This window comes from Microtus oregoni, unplaced genomic scaffold, assembly GCF_018167655.1.
Source record: "Microtus oregoni isolate MIOR12 unplaced genomic scaffold, Mior012 000029F_ref0000214, whole genome shotgun sequence".
Lineage (NCBI taxonomy): Eukaryota > Metazoa > Chordata > Mammalia > Rodentia > Cricetidae > Microtus > Microtus oregoni.
The window spans coordinates 12,795,909-12,813,196 of record NW_024543088.1 but is presented as its reverse complement, the minus strand read 5'-3'; the positions used below and the strand labels follow the sequence as shown (position 1 = coordinate 12,813,196).

Sequence of the window (17,288 nt, the reverse complement as noted above, 5' to 3'; positions counted from 1 at the left end):
TATGACTGTACAAACACAGATAAGCAGCTGGTTTGCTGACTGCCATTGACCTACTAAATGCACGACTGGGAAAACACTAAGAAACCTTAACATTTTTAAGGACAAATACCTGATAGACTCAGTATCTATGTGTACAGGTGCTATTCTCTCCAAGAGAAACTTGATCATTTCCAAGAAAGGATTTGTAGGCTGTTTAGGGTTGCCCAACTTCTTAGTTATTTCACGCTGAAATGCAGATTTGTAAATAATTACAAAAATATATTCAAACATAAAATAACTTCAAAATGTTAAGAACCTACAACATTCTGTATTACTGGTGCTGGAAAACACAAATTTAGAGAAACTAAGTAACAAAAACAAAGCATTGAATACATTCTAAGTAAATAAGATGTACATTATTATAATTATTAACATTCTAAGCAATGATGTACATTATTATTAACATTCTAAGCAAAGATGTACATTATTATTAACAAGCAAATAAGATGTACATTATCCAATATAACAATGAAAAAAACTGAACAGATATTTTGAGTAAAAACAAGGTTTGATTCCTATCTCATGTCATAAATTACAAAAAGCCAGGCAGTGGGGGTGCACGGGCATGCCTTTAATCCCAGCGTTTTAGAGAATCTCTGTGAGCTCAAGGCCTGCCTGTTCTATAGAGCAAGTTCCAGGACAGGCTCCAAATCCTGTCTCGAAAAATGAACAAATGAAGTTCAAAAGAATAAAAATATAAGAGTAAAATCGAAGGTGGAGAGACAAACCAGCAAGCAAAATTAACAAAGAGAATTTAATTAAATTGCTAGACGTCATTCTGAAGATTCTCATTCAGCCTACCCAGGAAAGAGCCAAAAATCATCTTTTTCAACATGCATCAATATATGAGTGCAAAACACTAATAAATATTTGAATAAATATTTGTAACATGTCTTAGTGTCTTTTCCTAACCTTTTGTTAGGGTATTTTATCCTAACAAAAACAACTTAAGAGGGAGAGAATTTATTTTGGCTAACAGTTCCCAAGCTATAGCCAATCACATCAAAGGACAAAATTGAGCTGGAAGGAGCTGGTCAGATCACATCCATAATCAGGAACAGAGAACAATGAATGCATGCATACTAGTGCTCAGCTCTTCCCCCATCTTTCACAGGGTGCCTTCCCTTGGCAGGCACCACCCAAAAAGGGGTACATCTTCCTACCTCAAATAATCAAGATAATACCTCACATATACGCCCAGAGACCAGGTCAAGCTGATAATTAACATGAACTATTGTAACTTGCAATCAAATAAAATTTTATGATCAAGACACCAAAAACAAAACCCAAGAGCCATATAAAATTATCCATGGCTAGACAAAAATAGAAATCATAATATAAAAGGGACATCACAAATGAAACAAAAGGGCAAAATACAGCTGACGGAAAATAAATTGCAACCTAAAATGACATATCACAAACTAACCAGTTGCAAGATAAAAAAAATATTCTATAAAAATAGGTAGATTATAAACATTCAACTCAGAAAAGAAATACAAATGATTTAAAAAAACTTGAAGGAGAAAGATGATCAGAAACTAGGCAAAAAAAAAATACAATTCCTATCAAAATAACTTTATGTTTACTTTTACTTGTGCTTTGTTTCTAACAATGAGTGGACAACATTATGATTGAGAAAGACATGTTAAAGGCATTAAAAATGTACCTTTAAACCCATGTGATTAGACTTCTAAAAATCTGTAGGAATCACGATGTGTAAAAATAATCAGCTATGAAGGTATTACATGGAGGAGCCAGAGGGATAAGTATGTATGGAGGCCCAAAAATGTGAGCCTATTTCCACCTTGACCAAAGGTCAGAGAATTAGAGGTAACTTCTGTTGCTTCAAGGTTATTGTGTTTCTACCTAAAACAAAAGTCCCACCTAGATTCAGGACAGAGAGTTCTGCTCTCTCAAGGTTATTATCAATAGTTGTAGCTAATAGCCAGACCTTGCATTTCAGGAATAGAGAAGTAGCTATGTTTCTACCTCAAACAAAAGTCTAAGGATTCAACTAAATTCCAGTTGTCTTTTGGAGATAACACTGGATTTCACCCAGGGAGTGGTTTGCCTACAGAATGTTTTGGTAAAGGGTGTGATCATGACTTGTTTTGTTCTAGCAACAGAATGTTTAACTATGAATGTAGTCTGCAACCTTCAACTGGTCTGTTCATTTCCTTGTATCATGTTAATGCAGTTTTTTATCTTAATAGTATCTTATTGGGTCAGGATATGTTAAGTAATTGAAAATTAAATGTGAGCGATTTCAATATTCACTGGAACTCCCTCCCAGTACTATTCCGTTTTTCCATTCTATTATTTTCCCATCTTCATATTCTTTCCTTATATTCTAAATCCCAATGCCCCTACCCTGGCGAGAGACGTTTTTGTCGAGGCTGGTCCCTGACAGGTATGAAACTAAAGCTCTGTTCTAATCGGGGCATCAAGACCTCACTGCAAAAGAAAGAAGTGGAAAAGCTCCAGAATGTTAGTATTCAGTAAGCTACAATGCATATGAATAGCATGCTATGAACTATGAAATACACAATAAAAAATTAATGAATGGGATGTGGTGACACACACCTTTAATCCCAGTACTCAGGAGGCAGAAGCAGGTGGACCTCTGTGAGTTCGAGGCCAGCCTGAGTTACAAAACAAAGTCCAGGACAGTCAGGGCTAATACACAGAGAAACCCTGTGGGGGGGGAACGGACACCCAAACTTAACAAAAAATAAAACATATAAAATTCATATATGACAAGATTTCATTTTGAAAGGACATATATGAAAATGCTAATGGCAACTGTCCCTGCAGAAGGACTATAATTTATCTGAATTTTTATTTAACATTTTCTAAATTGAAATAAACATAAATTCCTTTTATAAAGATAAAGCAGATATACTGAGAGAATCCTGTGTGTCTCCACACAGGTGCTCCCCATGCTCCCCCTTACCACACAGCCTTCAGCCTGCTTGCAGGAGCATGTGGGGCTAACAAGGTTTTCCAGCTGTTTCCGTATTTTCTCATCATCCTCCAACACTTGTGTGAATTTCTTCATGAAATCCTGCGCCTTACCAGGATCTGGCAAATTTCCTTAAAATAAAAATAAAGTTTCATAATGTCTCAAACTAATTTTTGAAAGAAAAGTACTTTCTATTTTGTAATTCTAATTAATAGTCCTTATCTACAAACTGCCCTTAGTTTAAATTGTGAAGCATCATCTATACTGAAAATTTGGGAGAGAAATCTGCTTTGGAGAAAATATGAAAAAGTATCCAAGTGAAGATCTGCTTGCAGGGGGAGCACAAGCTCTTTCTAAGGAGCCCGTTATAGTATTTGAAGACACTAAGTGTCAACCTAAGTAGAACCATCATCTGTTCCTTAAGACACTGCTTACACTGTCCTGCAGGAGTCCATTAAGAGGGGACAGTTAATTACATTCTGTATCTCCTTGTGCACCGTTTATCCATACAGACATGTAGCATGTGATACCGACGGACACTGGGCAAACTATCCCGGTGTGACTGCTAGGTTATGTCCTACTGGCAAGAAAGGGTCACTATAGAAACCACCACAGCACTCTTCTACCATGTGCCTCATAGCTCCTACAGCTAAGGAAATGCTGACCTTAACCAGCATTAGAAAAAAATTGCTTAGAAAAAACTAGATTAGGCTAACTAGTATAAGAAACTATAAATATATTAAATGTGACAACAGTAAACTTATCCTTCAAATTAACATACAATTCTGAAAATCCTTAAGTCTTGGAAAAAATGACTAATCACTGCCTGTGGTAAGAATACCAAACTGTACTAGTCATAATAAACATTTGATATATAACCTTTTCATGCCTCTATATACAAGAAAAAAATAGAATAAAAAGAAATCTGGCTTGGTGGCACAAACTGTTAATCCCAACACTTGAGAGGCAGAGTCAGGTAAATTTCTGAGTTCAAGGCCAGTCTGGTCTACAGTGTGACTTCAGGCCAGTCAAGGCTATATGGTAAGATCCTGTCTCAAAAATAAATAAACATGATGACTTATAAAAGACAATTATCTGCATAACAGTAAAATTCAGACAGCACCTGGGGACAAGGTTTCTTAAAAGTTCTAGTGTAGCCGGGTGGTGGTGGCACATGCCTTTAATCCCAGCACTCGGGAGGCAGAGGCAGGCGGATCTCTGTGAGTTCGAGACCAGCCTGGTCTACAAGAGCTAGTTCCAGGACAGGAACCAAAAGCTACGGAGAAACCCTGTCTCGAAAAATCAAAAAAAAAAAAGTTCTAGTGTAGAACTTTACTATGTTCCAAATTAGCAATTCACTAGAATTTGAAAGTACTGAAGATTTAATAGTGTTGTTAATTTTAGAAATGGTGATTTAAGAGCCCCTTTATCATAGTTAGGCATCATATTAAGACTTATTCTTTTTTTAAATATTTATTTATTTATTATGTATACAATATTCTGTCTGTGTGTATACCTGCAGGCCAGAAGAGGACACCAGACCCCATTACAGATGGTTGTGAGCCACCATGTGGTTGCTGGGAATTGAATTCAGGATCTTTGGAAGAGCAGGCAATGCTCTTACCCTCTGAGCCATCTCTCCAGCCCAGACTTATTCTTTAGAAAAATAAAATAAAGGATTGTGACAGAGAAAACAGCAAACCCCCCCCCCCAAAAAAAAAATTCAGCATTTTATTTTTTTCGAGACAGGGTTTCTCTGTAGCTTTTGGAGCCTGTCCTGGAACTAGCTCTTGTAGACCAGGCTGGCCTTGAACTCACAGAGATCCGTCTGCCTCTGCCTCTCGAGTAGAGGAATTAAACGTGTGTGCCACCTTTGCCCAGCAAAATGCATAAGAATCCTTTATTTTTTTTCCCCCTCTCACTGTATTAACATCTTCTGGATACTAGCATTCCTGAAAACAGAATCTAGAAAAGACTTTCGTTTTTTGACAGATACTAAAAAATTAGAAAGACAACAGAGAATGAGGTTCTCCAGAGGTCAGCACCCACAACCAACTGCAGAGGACAAGCCTGGAAGCTGCTGAGCTACAAAAAAGGGGCTGGCTGAGGCTGCTCTACTCAATGAGACCTAGTTCTGAATGCTTTCTTCAAAATGGAGGACTGAAGTGAGCAACAAGACAAAGTCACTGTTTTCTTTAGTGTCTTGGTGTTAGTTCTAATGCAGCTGCAGTATTTAGCTCCGCCCACGACCTCTTCATTATTGCCAAGTATAGTACAACCACTCTACCAGGTGTTCCCGATTATCTTGTCAATACACAATGACCACTGAGGTGAGGGGAAAAGCAACTAATGCCAGAGACTGACAACAGAGGAGGAAACAAGGCACAGACTCAATGTTAACAATTAATTTCGTGTAATAAGTCTCAAAAATAAATGTATATATTATTTCTCAAGCTTTCTCACGTAAGGCACTAAAGAAAATTTTAAAATCTGGATAGCACACAAAACAAATGAAAATCGAAGAGAAAAAGGAGAACTAAATAACAAACTATATAACAAACAAAAACACTAATAATTTCTTAGATTACCACAATCTAACATAATTACATAAAACCTTCAATTAACTTTTAAACTTTAAAAAAGATTTAAAACAACTTACTTGTAATAACCATCACTTTGGAAAATATGGCCTTCACACTGGCATCTGTCTGTAAATCACATACAAAAACGTACAATTAAAATTCCCTAAGAAGAATCCACAGGCACCTTCAACAACTCTCCAGACCCACATGCTCCCCATGGTTGTATCTTTCTTTAGCTTTTTTAAAATCCTAGATAAATGGGTGGAGTGAAAAATACAAAAGCCATGTGATGATGCTAAGTTTCAATCAATGGGCAGGAAAGAGCAGCTCCATAGTGAGAGTCTCAAAAGCAGGCATGTTTGTTTGCAAATGAGTCACTGAACACCTGATCTAAACTCCTAACATACTGCCTGGATCCTCGTAAGACTTCAATGGTTTCTAAAATCCAGACTAATGCTATCCATGTGAATAAAGAACACTCCATACTTCAGTAAAGCTTCTGCACATTTACCCACCAGGTAAATGAATAAAAAGTTAGATAACAAAGAGAAGAACATCCAGAGGCTTCTGGCTAATGGAAGTATGCTGTCTTCCAGCACTGTAACACTGAAACCCATGCCTACTGACAGTAGAAGCCACTAAAGTAAAGTTTAAGTTGTCTATTATTGAATAGATCCCAACAGGTTCAATATACTCAATGACCATAGAAAAAAAGGTTAAATTACATTCAATAAAAAATAAAAAGGTGCCAGGCATAGTAGTGCATGCCTTTAATCCCATGACTCAGGAGGCCGAAGGCAGATATCTGTGTGTTCCAAACCAGCCCAATCTACACGTCAAGTTTCAAGCCAACAAAGGCTTCGTAGTAAGACCCTGTTTTAAAAAAACAAAATGGGCCTAGTGGTTGTGGCAGCAGTGGCACACGCCTTTGATCCCAGTACTCTGAAGGCAGAAGCGGGTGGATCTCTGTGAGTTCAAGGTCAGCCTGGCTTATTGAGTGAGCAAGTTCAAGAATAGCCAGAGAGGATAGATACAGAGAAATCCTGTCTCATAAAAACAAAAACAAAAACTTCACATCACAGAAGTTTTTAAAAAAACAAGTGAGAGTCACAATAATCACTAAAAAAAATAACCTCTGCTAAACAGATTGTTAAGCAAGTAGCTAAGAAAATTTTCTCTCCATGGATGAAACAACACTTAACTACTCATTTCTGCCCTACACATATGAGGTGCGTGTGATGGAAGGAGGTCAAAGAAAACAACTTTGAACTAATAATAAAAACTCACTAATTTGTTTTCCCTGAATGTAATTTAAAATGACTAGATACACTTTCTAAATTAGTATGTTTCACAAGTAACATTTTCAAAAAGGGAGGGGCTTAGACTCATTCTAAATGCCCCTAAATAAAATATGTATTTACTGGGTGAATACCACAATTTCAGGGACTGGAAAGATACGTCAGTTAGCAAACTAAAACCAGCATTTGATTCATAGAACACACATAACAAGCTAGGCATAGTGGCACTGGCTGTTACGCTCAGGGAAGGTGAAGACAAGTAGATACAGGGCTCAATGGCCAGCAAGCTACCAGGCAATTTCCAGATCAGAGACCCTGCCTCAAATCAAAGCACGGCTCACAAAAAACAAAATATACACATTACTGAGGAAAAACACTTGGGACTGTTCTCAAGCCTATACACACACAGAATACCACATACTTATTATGTGGTATTACCAGAATATTCATTCTAAGTAAACATATAAAGATATTAAGCTTAATTATGCTAATTATACGAACTTTCTAAAATTATTTCTTTAAAATTTAACTTACTTTAGGTTGTTTAATTAAATCAAGCAAATCTTTTACTTGGTGTCGGAGTAAATTTTGACATTTCCACATTTCATTCAATGCTCTGAAAAACACAAAAACATACAAAACAGGATAAAAGTCCTTTCAGGATAATCAAACAATTACTTCTAATAAAAGAGGGGGAGGTAAAAGTAAGACAGGAGAAATGATGTAAAATTCATGGATTAAATAACTGGCAACCCAGGGGCAAAGACTCAAATGGGATAGTAGCAGCAAGGCCATTAGGCAGGGATTTGTGATGCTCATTTGACTTTGTATAAAGATAGATTAAATGGAGCTTAATGTCCTACTTAAAGCTTTAAAGACGTAGGACTGAGAAGAATAAAGAAATATAAACCTAATAAATAAATGAAGACCTGACCAAGTTCTGTCTTGTAATAGGTGATAGTAATCTAAGGAAAGCTGAAGGATAAGACCCATGAGAAAAGGGGTACATGTGTCTGTGAATTATTTATCCAATTATATGTAAACTTCAAGTTGAAATTATCTGTTATGAATATGTCTTCCTGATAACTACATTGTTAAGAGCTTTAGCACTACATATTTCTAATGAAATTTTATTAAAAAGTATTTTACATCAGTTTACTTTGTCTGTATCTATATACAGGAATATGTATGTATGTTCATGTGTGCTAGCTGCCCGTGTGTGTGTAGGTCAGAAGACAACCTCAAGGGTCATTCTTTGGGCACCTTCCTTCTTTTGTTTGAGACAGGGTCTCTGATTGTCCTAGATGTCTCCCAAGTGATTTAGGCTAGCATGTCTCCTCCGACCATTGCTATGCACCAGGCCTATTCCATGAGTTCTGGGAACCTAAACTCAGGCCCTCATAAACTGCAAAGGAATTGGGTACAACTGAAAAGACTTCATTGACTTCACCGCTTATAGTCAATCATCTACACTTCCGATACCATACATATGTGAAGCACTGACAACAGTGACAAAAAGCAGAAGCATATAAACAAGCTTTCCCTTGGACAGAAATGACACTTTAGTATCTCCAGTGTCCTCTTTATTAATGTTGTGGAAATGCCTTTCAGGGTTTTTTTGTTTTGTTTTTTAAAGAACACACCCTACTTTAAACTTGGGAACTTGCTAACAGTAAGAGTACTGGAACATTTTCACTTTTGGACAACTTAAATTTTAAGTAGTGCTGGGCCGGGCCATGGTGGCGCACGCCTTTAATCCCAGCACTCGGGAGGCAGAGGCAGGCGGATCTCTGTGAGTTCGAGACCAGCCTGAGCTACAAAGTTAAGACTCTGTTTCAAAACAAGACAAAAAGAGTGAAAAACATCCCTGAAGATTATACATATGATAATCCTATCTGCATAATGTGCAAAAATAAGTGATTAAAGGAAATACATACATCATACATATGAGTACTTTAAAGCTGTTTTCAATAGAGAAAAAAAAGACTGCAGTACATCTCTTTAAGGAAGACAGGATAAAAGAGTTGGAGGATACACTCATGGTCATCTTAACTATCACCAGGCTTCATCACTCGCATATATGTGGTCTTTGTTATTATCAAACTTAAGAAAAAATAGAAGTTTTGGGAAGTAACACAGATGAATATAAATTGTTCTAAAAATTATGGTAATGTAGATGATCAGCTAGTTTCACAAAGTCGACAATAAAAGCCACTTTTAAATAATACCTACCTTAAATACTTCAACAGTTAAATATCATTCATAAACCTTTTTTCTAAAATTAAAACCCTTATGCAGGCCGGGCAGTGGTGGCGCACGCCTTTAATCCCAGCACTCGGGAGGCAGAGGCAGGCGGATCTCTGTGAGTTCGAGGACAGCCTGGTCTACAAGAGCTAGTGCCAGGACAGGCTCCAAAGCTACAGAGAAACCCTGTCTCGAAAAACTTAAAAAAAAAAAAAAAACCCTTATGCAATAGTCCAAATAGATTTTTTCTCCTACCTTTTAGTGGTATTACTTCACAGCACATCTCTTAAAAATGATTGCTTCACTTTCTAATTCAATAAAGTACACTGAAATTTCAGTAAAAAGTAGTTTCTGTTTAGTGTGTGACTGCTATTTATAAACTCTTCTTACAGGTATTTTCTTCTTTTCATTTCTATTTCTGGCATTAACATCTCACCAATTATCTTTCCTCCCTTAAATTAAAAAGCTATACACATATTCGGAAGTTTTTTTGTAGGGATGATTATCAACTTTTTTCTATCTACACCTGACAAATGTATCAACCAGCTGACATTTCTGTCCTAGTGTTTATATGATTTAAAAAAACAAAAACAAAAACAAAAAAAACCTTAGAGGGCTAGAGAGATGGCTCAGTGGTTAAGAGCATTGACTGTTCTTCCAAAGGACCTGAGTTCAATTACCAGCAACCACACGGTGGCTCACAACCATCTATAATGAGATCTGGAGCCCTCTTCTGGCCTGCAGACATACATGGAGGCAAAATGTTATATGCATAATAAATAAATAAATCTTTTTTTTAAAAAAGACATTAATGTTTATTTCTTGCCTATCTTTTATGTGTTATCTGGCCATATTAACTTCCCTCCCATATAAAGGCATGGCATTGACCAATCCCAACAGTGGGCAGTATAGAACGGTCCTGAAGACCTCTGTGCTCTGCAGGGAAGGGTTCTTGGATACTTGTAAGAATGAACATGACTGCAATGAGTGTGCTAAATAAGTCCCAGTCCACACGCTCCCCACTTCTTCCTTCTAAAGTCAAACTTTCATAATCTTTAGTAATTTAGATTTACAGAAATAACTGAAGTTTTTGTTGCTTCTTGAACATGATTCCTTCTATACCTGCCTTTCTCATAAAATAAAATAAATATACACAGTCTTGAGTTTCTCACATAGGATCTCTGAGTGCTACTTCTAGATTCTTACTTAAAGCTATCTTTATTAATTTACTGACATAGTATTTGGTAAAGGCCAGATTTACTGAGATGTCTAACACCTGTTCTAAGATGACACATGTCAATCATACTTCACCATTCTAACAGGCTATCAAGTGCATACTAAGGAAAAGAATGCGCAACTAAACTAAAAGAAAACAATTTGAGAGTGCATTCCACTTTGAAAAAAATTTCCAACATAGTAAAATAAATAAAACAGTAGTATATATGTTGTCTCTTGTAGTTAAAGAATTAAGTGCTGTTGAGCCGGGCAGTGGTGGCACACGCCATTAATTCCAGCACTCGGGAGGCAGAGGCAGGCAGATGTCTGTGAGTTCGAGGCCAGCCTGGTTTACAAGTGCTAGTTCCCAGGACAGGCACCAAAGCTGCAGAGAAACCCTGTCTTGAAAAACCAAAAAGAGTTAAGTGCTGCAACCAAGTAGCACTGACTTCAAATCCTGGCTATCTTACTACTGTCTTACTACTTATAGCTCTGTATGGCTGCACTTATCTTGAATAAAACATAAACTTCTGCTGCTACTTTTCAGTTGCAACATAAAAGCAGAGACAAGGTACACATTCCAGAGCTCCAAACATACCACACATCCACAAACTACAACTCCATCTAAAGTAACAGTAGCACATGTAACTATGGAAATGAAGACAAAAGTCCACTACAAATTTCAAGTATCCTTAAAGTTCCAATTTCAGAGCACTTACTCCTCAATAGCTCTAATTGTGTTAACTGGAATATCATGAATATGAATTTCTAAACCTACAGGAAATCTCTAGGCCTTAATAGGATTCAGTTAGATTAGCAGTGTCTCTACTATATATAAAATGCCAATTCTCTTCCCAGATATCCAAAGGTACTCTCTGAATGAAACATGGGGATAAAAATGTATTTGTGAGACTTGCCCTAATGCTAACCTGCAATACTATGTTGAGGACAAACAGCACAGAAATTTGTACTCTACTGCACTACAGAATAATTTAAATTAGTACCGTGTTAAGAGTAGGAAGATAGTATTTTCATAATGTGGACCTTTTTAACACCTGAGGGGGTGGGGGAATAGGTATATCACCTTTCTTGAAATGCCATCAACATGAAAATCTAGAGAGAAAGAAAAATCAAATCCTTAATGATTTCATGCCAAATAGCTCTAGCCAGCTTTAACTGTTTTAGTTTCTGTTGGTGACAGAACTTTCTAAAAAGAAAAAGAAATAGTCCAGTAATTTAGTGTTTTGAACCTTTAAACAATGCTTATACTATTATAAAGTTTGCATTAAATATTTAAGGTTTACCCCCCAACCCTCATGCCTAATTCATATACTACAAAAAAGAGAGAGCAGCATGACACTGGAGACATACTTCACAGCATTCAAGTCCAGTGTAGCATACAAGTAATACAGGCACTTCATCCGTTCTGTAGTTTCCAAATTATGAGGAACCATGTACTGAGCAAAGATCCGTTCAACAAGTAACCTATAAAAGAAAAGACTCTTTAAGGATACTAAGTTTAATTATAAAAACTGTAAAAAAAAAAAATCACAAATTAAGTAAGTCCCTTCTTTCGAGAGTAGAGAAGAAATATATTTCAAAGGAAGAATTTAGCACTCTATGTCTGCAACAGTCCTACATCTTGAAAACCATCTGTGTATCAAGGACTAAATGCCCATATCTGTACAAGAAAGTTCAGAAAGCTACACCAGGCCTCTCTATGCATTCCATTAGCCCAAAACTAAAAACAAAAGGGTATTTAAAGTCACAAAGAAAGAATGTATATAACATAAAAAACTCACCAAATAACTAAAAAGCACATCTGTGTATGGGCCCTGACTTACCGATCGTCGATGCTGTTCTGATAATATATGTGTAGTAGCTTGTCCTTGACCCAGGATATCTGTTTTGCAGCATCTTTGCCAGCTACTGACTGTAAAGCATATTTCTTATAAATCTGGGCAAGTCCCATCATGGCTTCTTTGCGTACTCTCCACTTAAAATAAACACATATAAAAGGTCTCTTTATAAGGTAAAAATGCTCCTAGTACCAGTGGGTGCAGTGGCACACACCTTTAATTCCAGTACTTGAAAGGCAGAGGCAGGCAGATCTCTTTGGAAGTCAAGGCTAGCCTGGTCTATACAGTGAGTTCCAGGATAGCTAGATCTACAGTGAGATCCTGTCTACAAAAACACAAAACAAAACAAAACAAAATCAAAAATAAAGCAAAAAAAAAAAAAGCCTCCATTACATAAATTCATTAGAATAGTGTGCTGGTTAATCTTCAACATCAACCCCACTAGATTTAGACTTGCCAAGGAAACAAACTGGGCACATTTGTGAAGAGCGTTTCCAGGCAAGCTTAACTGAGAAAGAATAACTCACTCTCAATGTAGATAGAAACATCCCACGAACTAGGGTCCCTGATGGAAGAAAAAAGAAAGCTGGCTGAACATCAGCATTCAACTCTTCATTTTACAGACCCTACTTTATACTGGACCTCAGAGAGCTTCAACTTATAATTTATTTAGGAAAGAAAAGGTATTTTCAAATGTAATACCATTAAACTTCAAGTATTAAAAATAAAACTCCGCTGAGCATGTTACTATACATCTTTAATCCCAGCACTCAATGAGGCAAATCTCTGTGGGATCAAGGCCAGATTAGTCTATACACAGAGTTCCAGGATATCCAGGGCTATATAAAGAAATTGTTTCAAAAATAAAATAACAAACACAAAACAAAACCCTCTGGGATTCACCTACTCTCCTACTTACCCGTTTGTCCAATGTTCGCTCTCTTACAAAATTAAGTAAGTGATCATTGACAAGAAGAATATCCTTTTTAGCAGCTGTTACTATAGACACAATGACATCATGTCTAATAGCTTCCTCAGGGTCGTGTGATCTCACTTTAAGATACTCTGAAAGGTAAGAGTTTCTGATTAAAATGAAACTTTTAATAATTATCATATTGCTTTAGGAGATTGGAAAGGCCTTTGAAAATCAACACAGCAAAAGTAAACCCTAAGTAGAATGTTCAATATTTCAAGACAATTAAAAGCAAGGAAAGGAGGACAGAAGCAAAGCTGGGCATTCCTTTACAAAACCAAATGCCTGTATAAATGAAAAGTGAAATTCTGCTCCAGTTTTCCAGGCAGGAAAGTTGATAAGCCTGTCTCTAACTCATTTAGTTGACCATATACATGAAAAGGTGTATCACTGTTAAGCATGTCATCATCATTTTCCATATAAATGAATAAAGCATTCTATTCAGCTGGTGTTATTGGGAAATAATGAAGTATTATCATTTCTATGCTGTAATTAGTGAAACCCTGAATACAGTTACTGAAGGAAGAAAGCTAAGAGTCTGGCTGACAAGACCTTGTTTCCATGTGATCCAACTGAAGTACAAGTATCTAAATTAAGAATCTGAACAATGTGCTCGCTTCGGCAGCACATATACTAAAATTGGAACGATACAGAGAAGATTAGCATGGCCCCTGCGCAAGGATGACACGCAAATTCGTGAAGCGTTCCATATTTTTACGATAACCTTTGCTGGAGAGGCTGTGGAGGAAGGGGTACCCTCATCCATTGCTGGTGGGAATGCAATCTTGTGCAACCACTATGGAAGTCAGTGTTTCGGTTTCTCAGGAAATTCGGGATCAACCTACCCCTGGACCCAGCAATACCACTCTTGGGAATATACCCAAGAGATGCCCTATCTTATGACAAAAGCATTTGTTCAACTATGTTCATAGCAGTATTATTTGTAATAGCCAGAAGAACCTGGAAACAACCTAGATGCCCTTCAATGGAAGAATGGATGAAGAAAGTATGGAATATCTACACATTAGAGTACTACTCAGCGGTAAAAAACAATGACTTCTCGAATTTTGCATGCAAATGGATGGAAATAGAAAACACTATCCTGAGTGAGGTATCCCAGACCCAAAAAGATGAACATGGGATGTACTCACTCATAATTGGTTTCTAGCCATAAATAAGGGTCACAGAGTCTACAATAGGTGAATCTAAAGAAGCTAAGTAAGAAGGGGAACCCAAGGAAAAACATATAGTTATCCTCTTGGCTAAGGGAAGTAGACAAAATTGCCGGGGAGAAAATTGGGATCTTGGGGTGGGGAGGGTTGGGAGTAAGGGGAGATGGGGAGAGAAAAGTTAGAAGGGAAGGAGGTCGGGCCTTGGGAAAGCAGGAGGATTGGGATAAAGGAAGGTTGGACAGGGGAGCACGGAACCACAATTCTTAGTTAAGGGAACCACTTTAGGGTTGGCAAGAGACCTGACCCTAGAGGGGTTCCCAGGTGCCCAAGCTGAGGTCCCCAGTTGGTTCCTTGGGCAGTTGAGAATAGGGAACCTGAAATGACCCTATCCTTGAGCAATACTGACGAATATCTTGCATATCATCATAGAACCTTTATCTGGTGATGGATGGAGATAGAGACAGAGACCCACACTGGAGCACTGGACTGAGCTCCCAAAGTCCCAATGAGGAGCAGAAGGAGGGAGAACATGAGCAAAGAAGTCGGGACCACGAGGGATGCACCCACCCACTGAGACAGTGGAGCTGATCTATTGAGAGCTCACCAAGACCAGCTGGACTGTGACTGAAAAAGCATGGGATAAAACTGGACTCTCTGAACATGGCGAACAATGAAGGCTGATGAGACGCAAAGGACAATGGCACGGGGGTTTGATCCTACGTAATGTGATGGCTTTGTGGGAGCCCAGCCAATTTGGATGTTCACCTTCCTAGATATGGACGGAAGTGGGAGGTCCTAGGTCTCACCACAGGGCAGAAAACCCTGACTGCTCTTTGGACTGGAGAGGGAGGGGGAAAGGAGTGGGGGGAGGGGGAGAAGGGTGGGAGGAGGGGGCGTAGGGTGGGAGGAGGGGGAGGGAAATGGGAGGCTGGGAGGAGGTGGAAACTTGTTTTTTTTATTTTCTCCTTTTCTCAATAAAAAAAATATTTAATAAAAAAAAAAAGAATCTGAACAATAACTCATCACAGTAAGCAAATCTTAGCAGTTACAGACCTATGCTTAGACTTAGCACTTTTTCAAATGGCTTTCTGTTTAGACTACAAACACACACTATTAATCATGAGCACATGGCTATGAATTACCAAGATTTCTGAGGAAAGGATCTAATGCACAGAAACAAACAAAAGCAAATAAAGGATGAAAAAAATAAGTTAAGGCTAATTTTGTTAAAAGAGGAAAAACCCCTGCCCACCAAAGCAAGCATTAACAGATTCAGAAAATACTGCATTCGTAACACAAGAAAAGGATGTTACAAGTCCCCTTCCCAAAAGAATATCCAGAGAGAAGAAGAGAATAGGAAAGCAGAATTGAGAGAAAAATATAGATAGAACACAAAATACACACGTGCGCACGCAAATACATACACACACACGGAAACGCACACGCACACATACACAAGGCAGGGGGCAAAAGAGGAAAGGAAGCTAGATAGCCCCAGGAACAACACAGTACAAATGTAAAGAGGAAGATAGGAGGTTCCAAGTAGGTTGCTTCCATAAAAAAAGGATGATACTGGCTTAAAAACAAAACAAAACAAAAAAAAAGAGCTGTTACAGATGTGACAATAATTCCATATACTTGGAAGCATTACTATGATAAGCTACTGTTTTAAATATTACAGATGGATATAATTTATGGCCTTTTTTTTTTTTTTTGAGACAGGGTTTCTCTGTGGCTTTGGAGCCTGTCCTGGAACTCGCTCTGTAGACCAGGCTGGTCTCGAACTCACAGAGATCCGCCTGCCTCTGCCTCCCGAGTGCTGGGATTAAAGGCGTGCGCCACCATCGCCCGGCAATTTATGGCCTTCTTTACAAGAGAAACTCAGAAGTAATAATAGAAGGTTTAAGGAGCATTGATAATGTACAGTTTGGGACTTACATAAATAACTGTTCAATGCCAAAGAGTAGAGTGAGAAAATAGAGTAAGAAAAAATTATGGGACACAAGAGAAAGAAATAGGCAATGCAAAAAATAAAAAATAAAACTAAAAACCCACTTAGTAAAGACAGAGGTTTATCTCCATCAAAGTCATACATTATTTCAATGAACTGCATTTCACAGGACAACATTAAATCAGCTACATAAAGATGCAAATAACCACATGACTATAAAATCACAAAACCAATGCAGACCAACTCTAGAGATAACTGCTCTGTGGAGCCAGTAAGGAGAACTTAGTACAAGGAAGATTCTGGCAGCAATTATCTTTTCTTTGCTATTATACCTCATAAGCACAAGAAATGCTAACATTTTGCGGAAGATATACATGGCTGTTATATTAACGTTATTTTATGAACTATTTCATAAATAAAAAAAATTAAACAGGTAAATGACATTCTCATTACTTCAAAAATTGCAAGTGAAATACTTAATGCTTAGACAGATTTCAAGTTATCGCCATTAATTACTGTAAACTAGCTTATAGTTAAATTGTTTTCACTAAGTTCTTAAAATATCAGAGCATTAACGTTTTCAAAAAAAATCAAAACAAGCCGGGTGGTGGTGGTGCATGCCTTTAATCCCAGCACTCGGGAGGCAGAGGCAGGCGGATCTCTGGGAGTTCGAGGCCAGCCTGGTCTACAAGAGCTAGTTCCGGGACAGGCACCAAAGCTACAGAAGAACCCTATCTCGAAAAAAATCAAAACGCATTCAAAGCCAAATATGTGAAATTGTGCACAGCTGCTCTTAAACAAATTAACTACTTTAATTCATGAAGTTACTTCCAAAAAAATTGCTTCTAGTGTGCACAAGCAACTACATAGTAAAAATTGTAGCTTCAGAAAGTAAGTTCCATGATGAAGAACGAAGAGAGAAGACAGCTACTAGAAGGACTAAAGGAAAGTATTTCCTTATAAAGTTTTTTCCCCACTGAAGAACATACAGAA

At 37.6% G+C, this 17,288-nt stretch overlaps 1 protein-coding gene and 1 non-coding gene across 6 annotated transcripts in view; one reads left to right on the top strand and one right to left on the bottom strand.

Annotated features, from left to right (window-relative positions):
* The window catches only part of Pds5b (PDS5 cohesin associated factor B), a 153,132-nt gene that overhangs the window by 60,748 nt on the left and 75,096 nt on the right, over nt 1-17,288 (bottom strand). For all 5 annotated transcript variants that reach the window (XM_041677965.1, XM_041677966.1, XM_041677969.1 and 2 more), the window contains exons 11-17: nt 13,119-13,264; nt 12,185-12,336; nt 11,712-11,825; nt 7,416-7,497; nt 5,661-5,709; nt 2,993-3,132; nt 110-225 (exon numbers count right to left, since the gene is read on the bottom strand). In XM_041677965.1, the coding sequence (XP_041533899.1) occupies nt 110-225; nt 2,993-3,132; nt 5,661-5,709; nt 7,416-7,497; nt 11,712-11,825; nt 12,185-12,336; nt 13,119-13,264 (799 nt within the window). The remainder of the gene's footprint in view (nt 1-109; nt 226-2,992; nt 3,133-5,660; nt 5,710-7,415; nt 7,498-11,711; nt 11,826-12,184; nt 12,337-13,118; nt 13,265-17,288) is intronic.
* LOC121465193 lies at nt 13,782-13,888 on the top strand. Its single transcript, XR_005976624.1, has one exon. It is a non-coding gene; the product is annotated as a U6 spliceosomal RNA (small nuclear RNA).